Source organism: Mus musculus, chromosome 10 (assembly GCF_000001635.26).
Source record: "Mus musculus strain C57BL/6J chromosome 10, GRCm38.p6 C57BL/6J".
NCBI lineage: Eukaryota > Metazoa > Chordata > Mammalia > Rodentia > Muridae > Mus > Mus musculus.
Genome location: NC_000076.6, coordinates 94,163,017 through 94,176,073, shown reverse-complemented (window position 1 = coordinate 94,176,073; position 13,057 = coordinate 94,163,017). Strand labels below are relative to the sequence as shown.

General features: G+C 41.4%; 1 protein-coding gene across 4 annotated transcripts in view; it reads right to left on the bottom strand.

Annotated features, from left to right (window-relative positions):
* The window catches only part of Nr2c1 (nuclear receptor subfamily 2, group C, member 1), a 49,675-nt gene that overhangs the window by 21,143 nt on the left and 15,475 nt on the right, over positions 1 to 13,057 (bottom strand). For all 4 annotated transcript variants that reach the window (XR_001779515.2, XM_030245065.1, NM_011629.3 and 1 more), the window contains 6 exons: positions 12,267 to 12,345; positions 10,477 to 10,656; positions 8,517 to 8,664; positions 8,346 to 8,436; positions 4,841 to 5,025; positions 3,937 to 4,096 (listed from right to left, as the gene is read on the bottom strand). Coding sequence is in view for 3 of the 4 variants with exons in the window: in XM_030245065.1 (XP_030100925.1) it covers positions 3,937 to 4,096; positions 4,841 to 5,025; positions 8,346 to 8,436; positions 8,517 to 8,664; positions 10,477 to 10,656; positions 12,267 to 12,345 (843 nt within the window). In the remaining variant the exon portion in view is untranslated. The remainder of the gene's footprint in view (positions 1 to 3,936; positions 4,097 to 4,840; positions 5,026 to 8,345; positions 8,437 to 8,516; positions 8,665 to 10,476; positions 10,657 to 12,266; positions 12,346 to 13,057) is intronic.

Genomic DNA, 13,057 nt, shown 5'->3' with positions numbered 1-13,057 from the left:
TGTGTGAGAGAGATGCATATATAATGTTCACTTACGTGTACTGATATGTGCACAGAGACAGAGGGTTCATGCTGAGTCTCTTCTATTGCTCACCACCTTTTTATTTATTGTGCATGGGATATGTGCATGTGGGTATGGATGTGTATGTGCATATGGATATGGATGTGATATGTGCATATGGATATGCATGTGATATGTGCATATGAATATGCATGTGATATGTGCATATGGGTATTGATGTGTGCCTTGGTGAACATATGGAGGTCAGAGGACAACTTTCTAAAGTCAATTCTCTCTACTGTGCATCTCAGGGGTCAAACTCCACAGAGTCATCTCACCTTCCTTTTGGGACAGAGTCTCTCACTGGATTTGAAGGTCAGAATTCCAGCAAGAGAAGCTGGCCAGTGAGCTCCGGGGAGCTGCCTGCATCCCCCTCCTCAGGGCTGGGATTTCTGGCAACCACACCATGCTTGATGCTTAATTTTGAAGCTGTTGATCTGAACTTGGGTCCTCATTCTGGGTGGTAAGTACTTATCGACTGAGCCATCTTCCCCAGCCCCACAAAACAGTTCTGAAGAGAAGCAAGCAAATCTTCAATGCTTTGAAAACAAGGATGTAACAAGATTGAGTGCAAGAATTTTGGGAACTATACCATATAAAACTGTCTGAGGTGAGTGTGGGGAGCAAAAACCTGGGGGGGATTGGCCAAGACAATCAGTCCTGTAAAGGAGGGACGGACGCGACAAACCAACAACGTAGAATGTTCGTCTGTCATCACAGTGCGTAAGAGGACTGCACTTTACAACCACAAAATGCTACCTGGCAAGGCTCTGGCTCAAAATCCAAAGTAACGAACAGAAATCCACAAGAGAAAACAACACCTTTAAAAAACAAACAAACAAACAAAAAACAACCAACCAACCAACCAAACAAACCCTCCAAACCTTTCCCCTAATTGTTTTAAATTACCTTTAAACAAATAAAATACCAGCAGTGTGCTTTCCTGCTTCCCTTGGCAACTAACTTTCTAGTTCGGTTTCTAGGTCAAATTCTAACTGGCAGAATAAACCTTGCGGGAAAAACTCATTTGACCTGTTGAGAGAGGTGGATTCCCCTTCAAGGCTTCGTGACTCTGGATTAGTCACCCAGCACACTGATGGACTACGAGGAGGAGACGTTGTCTCAGGAGCCAAGTCTCAACAGTGAGAACTGTGGTCAGGGTTAGGACTGGCCTGTGCAGGAAGTGACAGAGACGTGACTCGGAATGGGAAGGGCCTTGAAAGGTCATGTGACAGAGCCTGAACTGAATCCCACATGGGCAATGGAAGCTATGGAATATATTGATTGATTGATTGATTTTTGTGACAGGGTCTTGTTACTGTTTAAATTGTCAAGTGACATAGTAGGTTGATTGTTAACAAAGATGACGCTGGTTTCAGAATCCAGAATAAGATGGAGAAGATATAAGGAACATAAAATATCGTGACGATTCAAGCTAGAACTTTAAAAGAGCTTTAAACTACAGCAATGGAAATAAACAAGAAGGGGAAACCAAGTAACAGATGGTCAGTTATGGTGTGGAGGAGAGCCACAACTATGGAGTAAGAAAGAGATCAATTTACAAGATAAGTGTCTGTAACAGTTTTAGAAACCACCTCGCTCTTGTTCCATATATTATTAAAGGATGGAAGTCCTATTTACCTTAATTACTCTTATAAGAATGACACGAAAGAGATTTTTAAAATTATAACTCAAAGTCATTAAATAAAAGAAGTATTATTACCATCCTAGATTCTTACCTCCTCTACTTACTGTATCAGACACCGTCTCCTTCCTACATTTTGACTGCTTTGAATAAGACTAAAATATACAAATCTTAATTCAACTACAAACTGAGAAAAAAAATCTTCAGCTAGGGCTGGAGAGATGGCTCAGCAGTTAAGAGCACTGACCGCTCTTCCAGAGGTCCTGAGTTCAATTCCCAGCAACCACATGGTGGCTCACAACCATCCGTAATGGGAACCAATGCCCTTTTCTGGCGTTTCTGAAGAAAGCAAGTGTACTCATGTACATAAAATAAATAAATAAATCTTAAAAAAAACAAAAAAAAAAAACAAAAAACCAAACCAAAACAAAAAACCTCCAGCTCATCTGGAAGAATGTGGCATGGCTCAGCTGTAAGAAACAGATATGAGAATATGCAAATTACACCAGACAACCAGAGCAGCGGAGGAGCAAAGGCCTGCTTTGCTCAGGGATTCAGAGAGAAGTTCACAGTCTGAATGAGGATGTGCCCAGCGGCAGAACCATCAGACCATCAGATGACTGAGGTCCTGGAACCACTGAAAAGAACCCTCTTCCCAAGACCGGAAGCAAGAGTTGGGAGAACCCACCGACTCCAGAAAGAAAAGGCAAAGTTTGAATCCGTTTAATACTCTGTCTGAAGCATTTATTTCATACAGTTAAGAATATGGGAACCTCTCTAAGTAGGTTGACAGCTGCTATCTACAGCAGCCTCTTGCACTGGGCCTCAGTCTACAGCTCTCTTGTCCTCCATCCAATCTAAGTCCAGAGCAGGAAATGAAACTGAGAACACAAAAGAATGTATTTTACTTAGAATCTGAGCGAACAGTGGGAAAAAGCCCTTTGTCTTGGTCCCTTGTCTGTAGCTCCAACAAGCATGGCATTGATCATTCTCGTTACCTTTTCTCATATTGCCCATGAAAATTTTCCTTGTGAGGAGCAGATAAAATGCTTGAATTATTTCTAAGTTATCTGTAGTCGAGTTTTATATGAGAATGGGTTTCCCTGAAGTACTTAACTGGTGTATCAGTCATATTGCAGCAACTAAGCCATAGTGAACTGGTTTTGTGGCTATTTCAACCAAGCTGAATTTTGAAGTACCAATCTTATGTGGTGTTTCAGTCTATGACACATGTATTTTCTGTCCATTACTTTTAGTAGCGAAACAGATAGTTATTGGCAGTACAGACACTTATCATTTCATAGCTATAAATGTTTCTCCTAAGAAATGTAGGAAAGTTTATAATCTATCTTAATCATTCTCACGTGCTTACTGCTTACGTATTGCTAAATATAATCTACATCTGCTTGCTCACCCCTTTCTAATGGTATTCACAACTGGCAGAGCAAAGAGCCAAGCAGGGGGTCTATTATGGTGTTAATGAGGTCTCAGCGGGAGCACATCCAAGCTCAGTTTGGGCATATTAATTTGAATAACAAATCCGATGTTGGAAATCGATTTCTAGGCTTCCTCTGTCTCATTTCTAACAGTCTACCTGCATCGCTGCCATCCTGAGCCTGCACAGAGGCTGAGCTAAACAGAGGTACAGGTTGCCTGGCATATGTGGGGGCCATGGACACAGGCTATGTTAGGTTCATCCCCAGGACCATTACAAAATGTATTTAGGAGAACGAAAGGAATTTCAAATGTTCCTTTTCCAAAATGATTTAAAAAAATACTAGCGGACACAAACCTGAGGCTAAAATGCATTAAATGATGTGCACTCTCACATGGCAATGCTGAAGGGTGGCTAAGGTAAGGGAACACACACATTTATCATTTCTAACCTAAGAACAAAATATCTGGGTCTTGGACACCAATTGATGCTTAAGAAGTGAGAGGCAGGCATTGAACAAAGTGGTGCTCTCAGTACATAATGACTGCCCATGCTTAAGGAAAGAAAAGGCTACTGCGGCTAAAGTCTAAGCAACTAACTGCGCTATCACAGTCGACGGACAGCGACCTGACGCTCTGTGGTCCTCTACAGCACGGGGTGTACCTTTCCGTTTCAGTTCTGAAATCCCACCGAGAAGTGGCAAATTTCCGACTTTAAAAGTTCAACAGGCCAATTTTGACTGTTGAAAGGGAGATCGACATCAAACAGTCATATGACATAAAGAAATTAAAGATACCCTGAAAGCTACGTGCGACTCGCTCAGCAGCGGCCCCTCCTTCTCCACGAAGCTTGGCTCTCCAGCGATTAGATGCGGGCTTCCCTCCATGCCCTCTTCTGGGCTCTGGCAGGCGGAGCTTTCGCCGGGAGTCAGTGCTTTTGCAAGAGTGTCAAATGCCCTGTGAGGAGGCAGCAGAAGCTGTAAGCTTGGCCAATCTCCAACAATAACATGAAATTCTTATGCAAAATTCCAGAGTTGAGATTTAAGTCAAGGGACTGTGGGAATAGCACAAGGGTAGGCTGTCTAGCACGCATTAGGCCCTGGGTTTAGTACCAAGGACTACAGAGAGGGAAGTTTAAGCCTAAAAATTCTTTGGCAAATAGGGAAGGGTTATGGCTCAAAGGTAGAAGGCTTGTGTAGTTCACAGGAGGCCCTGGAACCCACCTCCAGTGTCACTGTCTGAGAGAGGTGTGCACACACAAAACAAGAAAACAACTAAGCATGCTTCAGAAAACAGCTGTCTTGTATGACAGACAGACTGCTGGATTGCACTGACCTTTGGCACTGTTTCAAAAATCAACAAGTTAAACTCAGTAAGTGTACTTTGGATTATTGCATACTACCGTACTACCAAGAAATCACAATCTCTTCAAGTCTGAGAGAAATCCTCACACTTATCCCTACATATACAAATCATCTATGCCAGACTTCAGCACTAATTTTACATTCAGGGCTCGTGAAACTCAGAATGGAATGTGTTGGCCATGTTGTACTAACAGCAGATTTTCAGTTAAACCTTACACTGTCTTACCTTTTTCAAGTCTTATAGCAATACTGTTTTCAGAAACTTTTATAGATTTAATGCAAAGGCATTTTGGTCAACTAAAATAAGACTTGGAAGATGAGACCACACGGATCCTACCTTGAAACATCCCCATTGGTCTGAATATCATGATGAAAAGCACCGAAGGATGTATCCCCATTGCGTAAGCTCTGCACCACAGGCATATCCCCACCGCAGTGAGAAAGGTCTTTAGCTTTGCCGAGATTCGCTAATGATGTGACCACACTGGCCAATGTGCTTAAGTCTCCCTGACACGATTCAGCCTTTAAGAAAAGAAGAAAGCACTAAAAATTTGCAAGGTGGGACAGATATGCTTTAAAACCTTAAGTATCAAATTCTAGATCATGAAATACTAAAAGAAAAGCATATTAGCAAATTAAATTGATGAATACAGCAGCTTGTTTCTGTAATCCCCAAAACTCACAAGGCTGAGGCAGAAGGATTGCCACAAATTCAAGGCCAGCGTGGGTTACATAGTGAATTCCAGACTTTGCTGGACTATAGAGTAAGAGCCTGCCCTGAGAAAGAGAAAGAGGGAGAGAGAGGGAGAGAGAGAGGGAGGGAGGGAGGGAGGGAGGGAGGGAGGGAGGGAGGGAGGGAGGGAGGGAGAAACTAACTGACTCTTGAAGAAAATACAGGCTTTAAAATAGATACAAGTTCTTAAAAAATTGTATAAAAGTTTAAAAGAAAAATTATACTACTATACTTACTAGCTATTCTAAGTCATAGTTGCTTTCTCTATAAAAAGATATTAAATTAGGTAAAAATTCAAATTCTTTTTAGCATTATTATTAAAATGACCAAATTTTCTTTATGATTAAAACAATTTTAATTTTATGTGTATGGGTGTTTTGACTGCATGTATGTCTGTTCACCACATGAAGCCTGGTGCCCTCAGAGGTCAACAGAGGGCACTGGATCCCCTGGAACTGGAGTTATGGATGGTTGCACGCTGTCATGTGGGTGCTGGGAACTGAACATGGGTCTTTCACAGAGCAGTGAAACCTCTTAACCTTATAGCTGTCTCATCTCTCCAGGACCAAAGATTTAGTTTTATTTCTTACAAAATGTGTATTTACCGGTGTCTATGTGTGGTAATATTCATGACTGCTGGTGCTTGAGGCCAGCAAATAGCACTGAATCCGCAGGAGGTGGAGTTCATCATGAGCCGCCTCTGGCAAAGGCTAGGAAATGAGTTCTGATCCTCTGTAAGAGCCGTCTCTGCTCCTACCCACTGGGCCATCTTCCTAGCCATCTTCCTAGCCCCTCAAAACGTCTTACCGAACAATCTGGTCTGGTATCTAAATGCATCATCGGCTGCCCCATTTTGTCAGTGGCGGTCTGTCTACCATACTCCAGCTAAAGTCGCTGCACGGGAAGAGCAGGGCCACTCTTCCTTTTCCTTCCTTTCAGCTCCCAATCTTAAAGGCAAGGAGCTGACACACGGCAACTTCTCAATGTGATACGTGAGGTTTTGGAAATATTTCCAATTCAAAGGTTTTAATATACCAAATGCTTCAGTTTATTAAATTCCTTTGGTGCCAGGCACACGCATCAGTGCTTTAAGGGCTTAGCATTACACTTTTGGGTGCTGGGATTGAACCAAGAACCTCATGTTGTACAACATATATCCTTCCACTGAATGATGGTCACCTCAGTACTGTGGGGCTGAGTGCTGCAGAGCCAGAGCCGAGTGCAGGGAGAAGAACGTCTTCCCACAAGCACCCTCACATCTTCTCAGGGCCAGCGAGACTGCTCGGAGTCAAAGCACTTGCCACTAACAATGGGGACTTGAGTTTAAGGCCCAAATCCCACATGATGGAAAGGGAGCACCCTCATGATGGAAAGGGAGCACTGACCCCAGAAAGCTATCCTCTGACCTTCATGTATGTTGTGGTGAATACACAAACACACACACACACACAGAGTAAATACAAATAGATGTAAAAATAATCTCTTTAGGGAATATTTTCTTCTTCTCATACAGTTTTTGAAGACTATAGAAAATTTCCACATTTTATCTAAATAAAGAAAGCTTTTTGATCTGGGGAGATGGCTTAGTGGGCAACAGTGGCTGCTGTGTAACACAAAGGTCTGAGTTCAGATCCCCAGGACACACACACACACACACACACACACACACACACACACAATCACGTGTGTTCTGTAATCGTGACACTTGGGGGAGACAAAGATGAAGGACTGCTGGGACTCACTGGCTGCTAACCCAATGGGACATCTGACTCTGGGTTCGGAAAGACTCTGTGTCAAGGGAATAAGGCGGACAGCAATAAACAGCAGTACATACCCTTTGGCCTTAAAGAACATGAGGGTCCCCACACAAGCGCGCGCGCGCGCGCGTGTGTGTGTGTGTGTGTGTGTGTGTGTGTGTGTGTGTGTACGCGCACGTGCATGTCTTTTCTTTAGACCCTGTGACAAATGAAGATCTGCTCCAGTCTTAAGGGACTCTAGATAACTTGGGTTGTGTAATCTGAAAGCACAGGCAATCTCGTCCTACTCTGATCCCCCCAGCTCCCCGCATCCACAGCATGCTCAGGAAGGTTGGTGGCTGTCTATAATCCTGACGCTCAAATGAATGTTTTGATTAGTACACCAAGAGTTTCTTTTTTTTTTTAAAAGATGTATGTATGTATGTATATATGTATGTATGTATGTATGTATGTATGTATATATATGTATGTATGTATGTATGTATGTATGTATGTATACAGCATTCTGCCTGCATATATGCCTGCAGGCCAGAAGAGGGCATCTCATTATAGATCATTGTAAGCCACCATGTGGATGCTGGGAATTGAACTTAGGACTTCAGGAAGAGCAGCCAGTGCTTATAACTTCTGAGCCATCTCTCCAGCCTCCAGGAGTTTTACTTGGAGCTATCTTAAGTACTGGCACAAATAAATCTAGCAGGGAAAAATAAGAGGAATAGAGGTAGGAAGTCTGTGCTATCCTTCTGCCTTTTCAGATGGGTTCACAATAGGGCACAGATGATCCTCAAATCAGAGTGTAGCCCAGGCTGGCTACCCTTGTAGTCATCACCTTTCGAGTTGCTGGGATTACAGGCAGTATTCCATTCTGTTTGGTTTGGATCTACCCCAAGTTAATTTTCAGATAACATTTATTTTAAAATGAAAGAAACTGGGAACAGTTTTAAATGTCCTTTGCTTTCATGTTAGAGATAACATTTTTAATAGCATAGTGAAGAATTTTATCAAATAAGTTAAGCTTTAGAAACATGAATTAGAGGCTGGAGAGATGGCTCAGCAGTGAAGAGCCTTGACTGCTCTTCCAAAGGTGCTCAGTTCAATTCCCAGCAACCACATGGCAGCTCACAGCCATCTGTAGTGGGATCTGATGCTCTTCTCTGGCATGCAGGCATACATGCAAACAGAACACTCACACATAAAGTACATACATAAATAACAATCTTTTGAAAACAGGAAACAGAAATTATTGCTCTGCAGTAGACAGAGCATGGGATGGGACTAAGGGCTCAGACTCACGCAGGATGGGGGCGGGGAGGGGGGAGAGGTGGAAGAGGGTCTTTAGTTAGGCTACATACCTTATCTGGTGCCATTAGCATAGCTGGCTCTGTTTTTATTCCAGACGGATGAATATTCACAAACATTCCTGAATCCAACAGTCCAGCTGACCTGCAACAAATGAGGCACAGGTTTTAGTCTCAGTAGATCTGGGAAGAGAAGCAAATGATGCACTAATAGCTGCAGGGCACCTGGCAGTCTCGCTGTCTGTTACAAAGGTTGGCGTTGCGGCTAGAGGGCTTCGGAGGTCTTTGCGGATGTAGATTTTTTCTGTTGAAGCTGCACAGTTGGAAGATTTTTCTCGGGAAACTTCAATGGGTTTTCTTTCACACTGAACAGCTACAAAAACATGTTAAATAATTACACTACAATACAGACTCCATGGAAATCTGTAAATTTAAGCTGCTTGTTTCCAACATGGCTAATGAGAGAGTCACGGTTTCTAGCTGAATTCCAAAGGCAGCCATCAATCTTCACAAAATCTATGCATGTTCAACAACATTGCTCCCTGTATTAGCATTCTGACTGCTGCGAACAGACACCACGACCAAGGCAACGCTTATAAAGGACAACATTTAATTGGGGCTGGCTTACTGGGTCAGAGGTTTAGTCAATTATCATCAAGGTGGGAGAATGGCAGTGTCTAGGCAAACTTGGTACAGGAGGAGCTGAGAGTTCCACCTCTTGTTCTGAAGGCAGCTAGCAGAATGCTGGCTTCCAGGGAGCCAGGACAAGGGGCTTAAAGCCCATATCCACAGTGACACACCTACTCCAACAAGGGCACACACATATTCAACAAGGCCACACTTCCAAACAGTGCCACTCCCTGGGCCAAGCATATTTAAATCCCTATTAGTAAAACTGGTCAATTTACCTGTTATTCCCACCTCTCTCTACTGCGGCACTCCAATGGAAGAAAAATAGAACTCTTAAAACCCAGAGCTACACAGAGAAACCCTGTCTCGAAAAACCAAAAAAAAAAAAAAATAAAAAAACCAACCAACCAACCAAACAAAAAAAACAACCAAACAAAAAAACCCTCACTATCAAGAAGGAAGAACTAAAGTGACATGCCCCTTGTATATAGAGAACTAAAGAAAAAGAAACTTGACCAACTGAAGATAATACTGATAGAAAAGGCCTAAGTAGTGCCTTTCTAGTTAGAAAATAAATCTGTCTTACACATAAGTTCATCTATACAATATGTGATATCTGTAAAAATCTTGTAATATCTAAAGAGGAGGCAAAACGTTTCCTAAACCTATTTTCTTTGGGGGCAGAGGGGAGAGCAAACCATCAGAAAATTTCAGGCACCTCTTAGTTGTCTGCTTTGCTGAGTTTCCAACCTTTCTCTGTTAAGGTGGTAACAGTGTAGTGTAACCAGGCGCAGAGAACTGTGCTGAGATTGTGAGGACACATTAGCCCGTGGACAGATCAGTATTGGCTGATGCTACCAAGTCCACGTTTTGGGCATCTGTCACAAAGCACACTGCTGTCTAGCACTTTAATGATCAGAGTTCTAAGTTTTACAATGTAACACTAACAATGCTACTGAAAATTTAGGAAAGGCAACAAAATCACTAAGAATTCTATTATGCACATTATGTTTTTAAAATTCCAAGATAGCTTACGAAAATCATTTGAGTGCTAAGTGTCAACTGATGTGTTTGTCACAGGTTATTGTGTTATCAAAAATATTTGTTTGTTAAGTAATATATATATACATATATATTACTTAACATATATATATATATAGTCATTCTATTGTTAGTTGGACAGCTATGGATTAAAAGGCCCATACCATGGTTTGAACAAGAAGAGCTTTGCTGGAGAAAGCCTGTCCTTGTGAGTGAACTCACTCTACTTTCTCTTTGGGGCTAAAATGTCATCAGCTTGCCTCATGGTCCTGCTAGCTCACTGTGCCTCCCTGCCCTCTGGAACCATAAGCCCAGATAACGTTTTTCTTCCTTTAGTTCTTTTTGTCATGACGTTTTATCACAGGGACAGAAAAGTAACTACTGCACCATGTAATCTTGAGCTGCTTAAACATGCTAAGTCGTATGCACTTTCCATTCGCTGGAGTGTTAGAACCACGCCCTCTTTAAGTCAAGTACGTACAAGAACCACGCCCCCTTTACGTCAAGCACGTACAGTCTTGCTTCATCCCGAAGGCAATGCACCTCTGCAGCCTGCAGTACTGGCAGCGGTTTCGGTGGTGCTTATTGATAACGCAGTCTTTGGATCCTCGACAGGAATAGACTAGGTTTTTCCGGATGCTTCTTTTAAAGAATCCTTTGCAGCCTTCACAAGTTATTGCTCCGTAATGACGCCCTAGAGATGAAATGTTTAAAAGCATACTATAGGTCAGAAGCAAAATAAATTCATCTTTTCTGTTAAAACAGCAATATATAAAACGAAATTGTGATTTTGAGATTCTGACAATTTTTTTTTAGGGTTTATTTAAGTAGAAAATCAAAACAACCATACCCAGTGGTAAGTTTAATAATGATACAGAGTTTTAAATTTTATAATGTAACATTAAAAATGTTAGAGCACATAAAAATGAAAACATAAAATTTTACATCCTGTGCTGGTGATTTATGAAGCACTGAATAAAGTTAGTCATTAAGTTAAAAAAAAAAAACCTTAGAGAACTTAGGAAAGACAATAAAATCATTATCAAAAATTCTATTATTCACGTTAACATTTTTTATTCTGAGAAAACTTACAATTATAGTTTTGCCATACATTGTGTAACAGTGTGCGGGTTTTTGTTTGTTTGTTTGTTTGTTTGGTTGGTTGGTTGGGTTTTTTGTTGTCTTTTCTTTTCCTCCTGCTGAGGACCAAATCCAGCACCTTAGACTTGTTAGGCAAGCATTCTACCCCCATCTGCATCCTTGGCTATAACAGATATTTTAATATTAAAGCTATATGGTCTAGAAAAGTTAAAAGTGCTGCCTACTCATGGAAATATAACCATCTTTCTTTGTGAGTTCCACTTTCAAAACTTTTGAGCAAGCTACTGAAGTCTGTGGCTAGAGAGATGGATCAGCAAGTGAGAGCAGTTGCCACTCTTACAGAGGGTCCAGGATCGAGTCCCCACACCCACCATCCTTTGGTAGCTCTAGTTCCAGAGAACTGACAATCTCTTCTAGCCTGCACAGGTACTGGGCACAAACACCCATGCATACACACATGCATGAGAGTACACACGAGCACACACAATATTAACAAATTAATGGAGGTTTTGTAATGAGATTTCAAAAAAATTTAACAAAACCAAACTGGGCCCTCAAACTCTGTCCCATTGAAACCTGTGCATATATATGATCAGAGGCTAAGTGTGTAGCTCTGACAGGAAGTAAGCGACAGTCAAACTTCAATGGCTTATCACTGAGCACTTATAACCAACTCTGAGAACAGCCCACCCAGTCTGTCTCCAGCAGACCCTATCTGATTGCAGAAACTAGTCAGGGTTGGGCCTGGTCCATTGTAAATCTGTCGTGGGGAACTGCTAATAAAGACTTACCAAAGAGTCTTCTACTTCTGCAACTCACCGTCCTCTGAACTCTTGAAGCAGGGTTTTGGGAAGTGTGTTAACAATATATTAACACCATACTGTATTATTAAAGACCACAATTCATTTTTCAATGATTCCTTTGGCAAATTTAATTTTTACATTTAAAAGTTTTCTATGTGTTTACCTCTAGACAGTGAAACCAAAACAAATATTTTATACCATTAGAAATCAAATTAACTGACACTGAAATAAAAATAAAACAAAACAAATAAAAACCAGAGAAAGGTAAAGTCTTATAGGCCATAAATATGAAGCATAAAAACAACATGTTCTTCCGTTTATTTTTTAATTTTGGAGGAACCACAGTTCAGGATCAGTTACTTTAACAGATTAACATACACAGGATTATTTGTAATCATACCTGATGCTTTGTCTCCACACACGACACAAAGATCAAAAACCTTATTTGGTCCCTGGTCAGGAGACTTTTCTGTTAAGAGCTTTTAAAAGAAGAAAAATGTTATTAATTACAACAGCTTCATGTTGTCCAAAAATATGCAGTTGGAGTTACTTCTTACTGTGACGTGAATTATTCTTAAAACTAAGAACCCTACTAATATGGATATACCAGTTATGCTAGTTTTCTTTCACACATAGGCAAAAACTTCAGTGTTATATGAGGTGAAAACTATGAGTTTCTTTTCACTTCTTCCACAGCAATCACAATTCCACTAAGAAACAATGAGTGGCCTGGGTGACACACACCTTTAATCCTAGTACTGTGGGGTGGGGTGGGGAAGCCAGGTGGATCTTTGTGAATTCAAGGCCAGCCTGGTCTACTTAGTCCAGCCAGGGCTACATAGTGAGACTCCCTCAAAACCAACATACCAAACCCCAACTGGTGGTGACCCCATGGTTAGGGGCACTTGCTGCTCTTGAAGAGCGGGTTCAGTTCCCAGCACCCACAACAGGAATTCACAACTGATGGGTAAGACTAGTTCAGGCATTGATGCCTTCTTCTGACCTGCACAGGTGCCTGCACACATGTTACGCATACACATGTCCTCAGGTATATACATACATATGAAATAAATAAATCTTTTTTAAAAAGCTCTCAACACACAAATACATGAGTGTTTTGGAATGTAAGCCACTCATATACACTGATGCTATTCATATAAAACATGTGTAATTATTCTAAAAGTTCTAAGA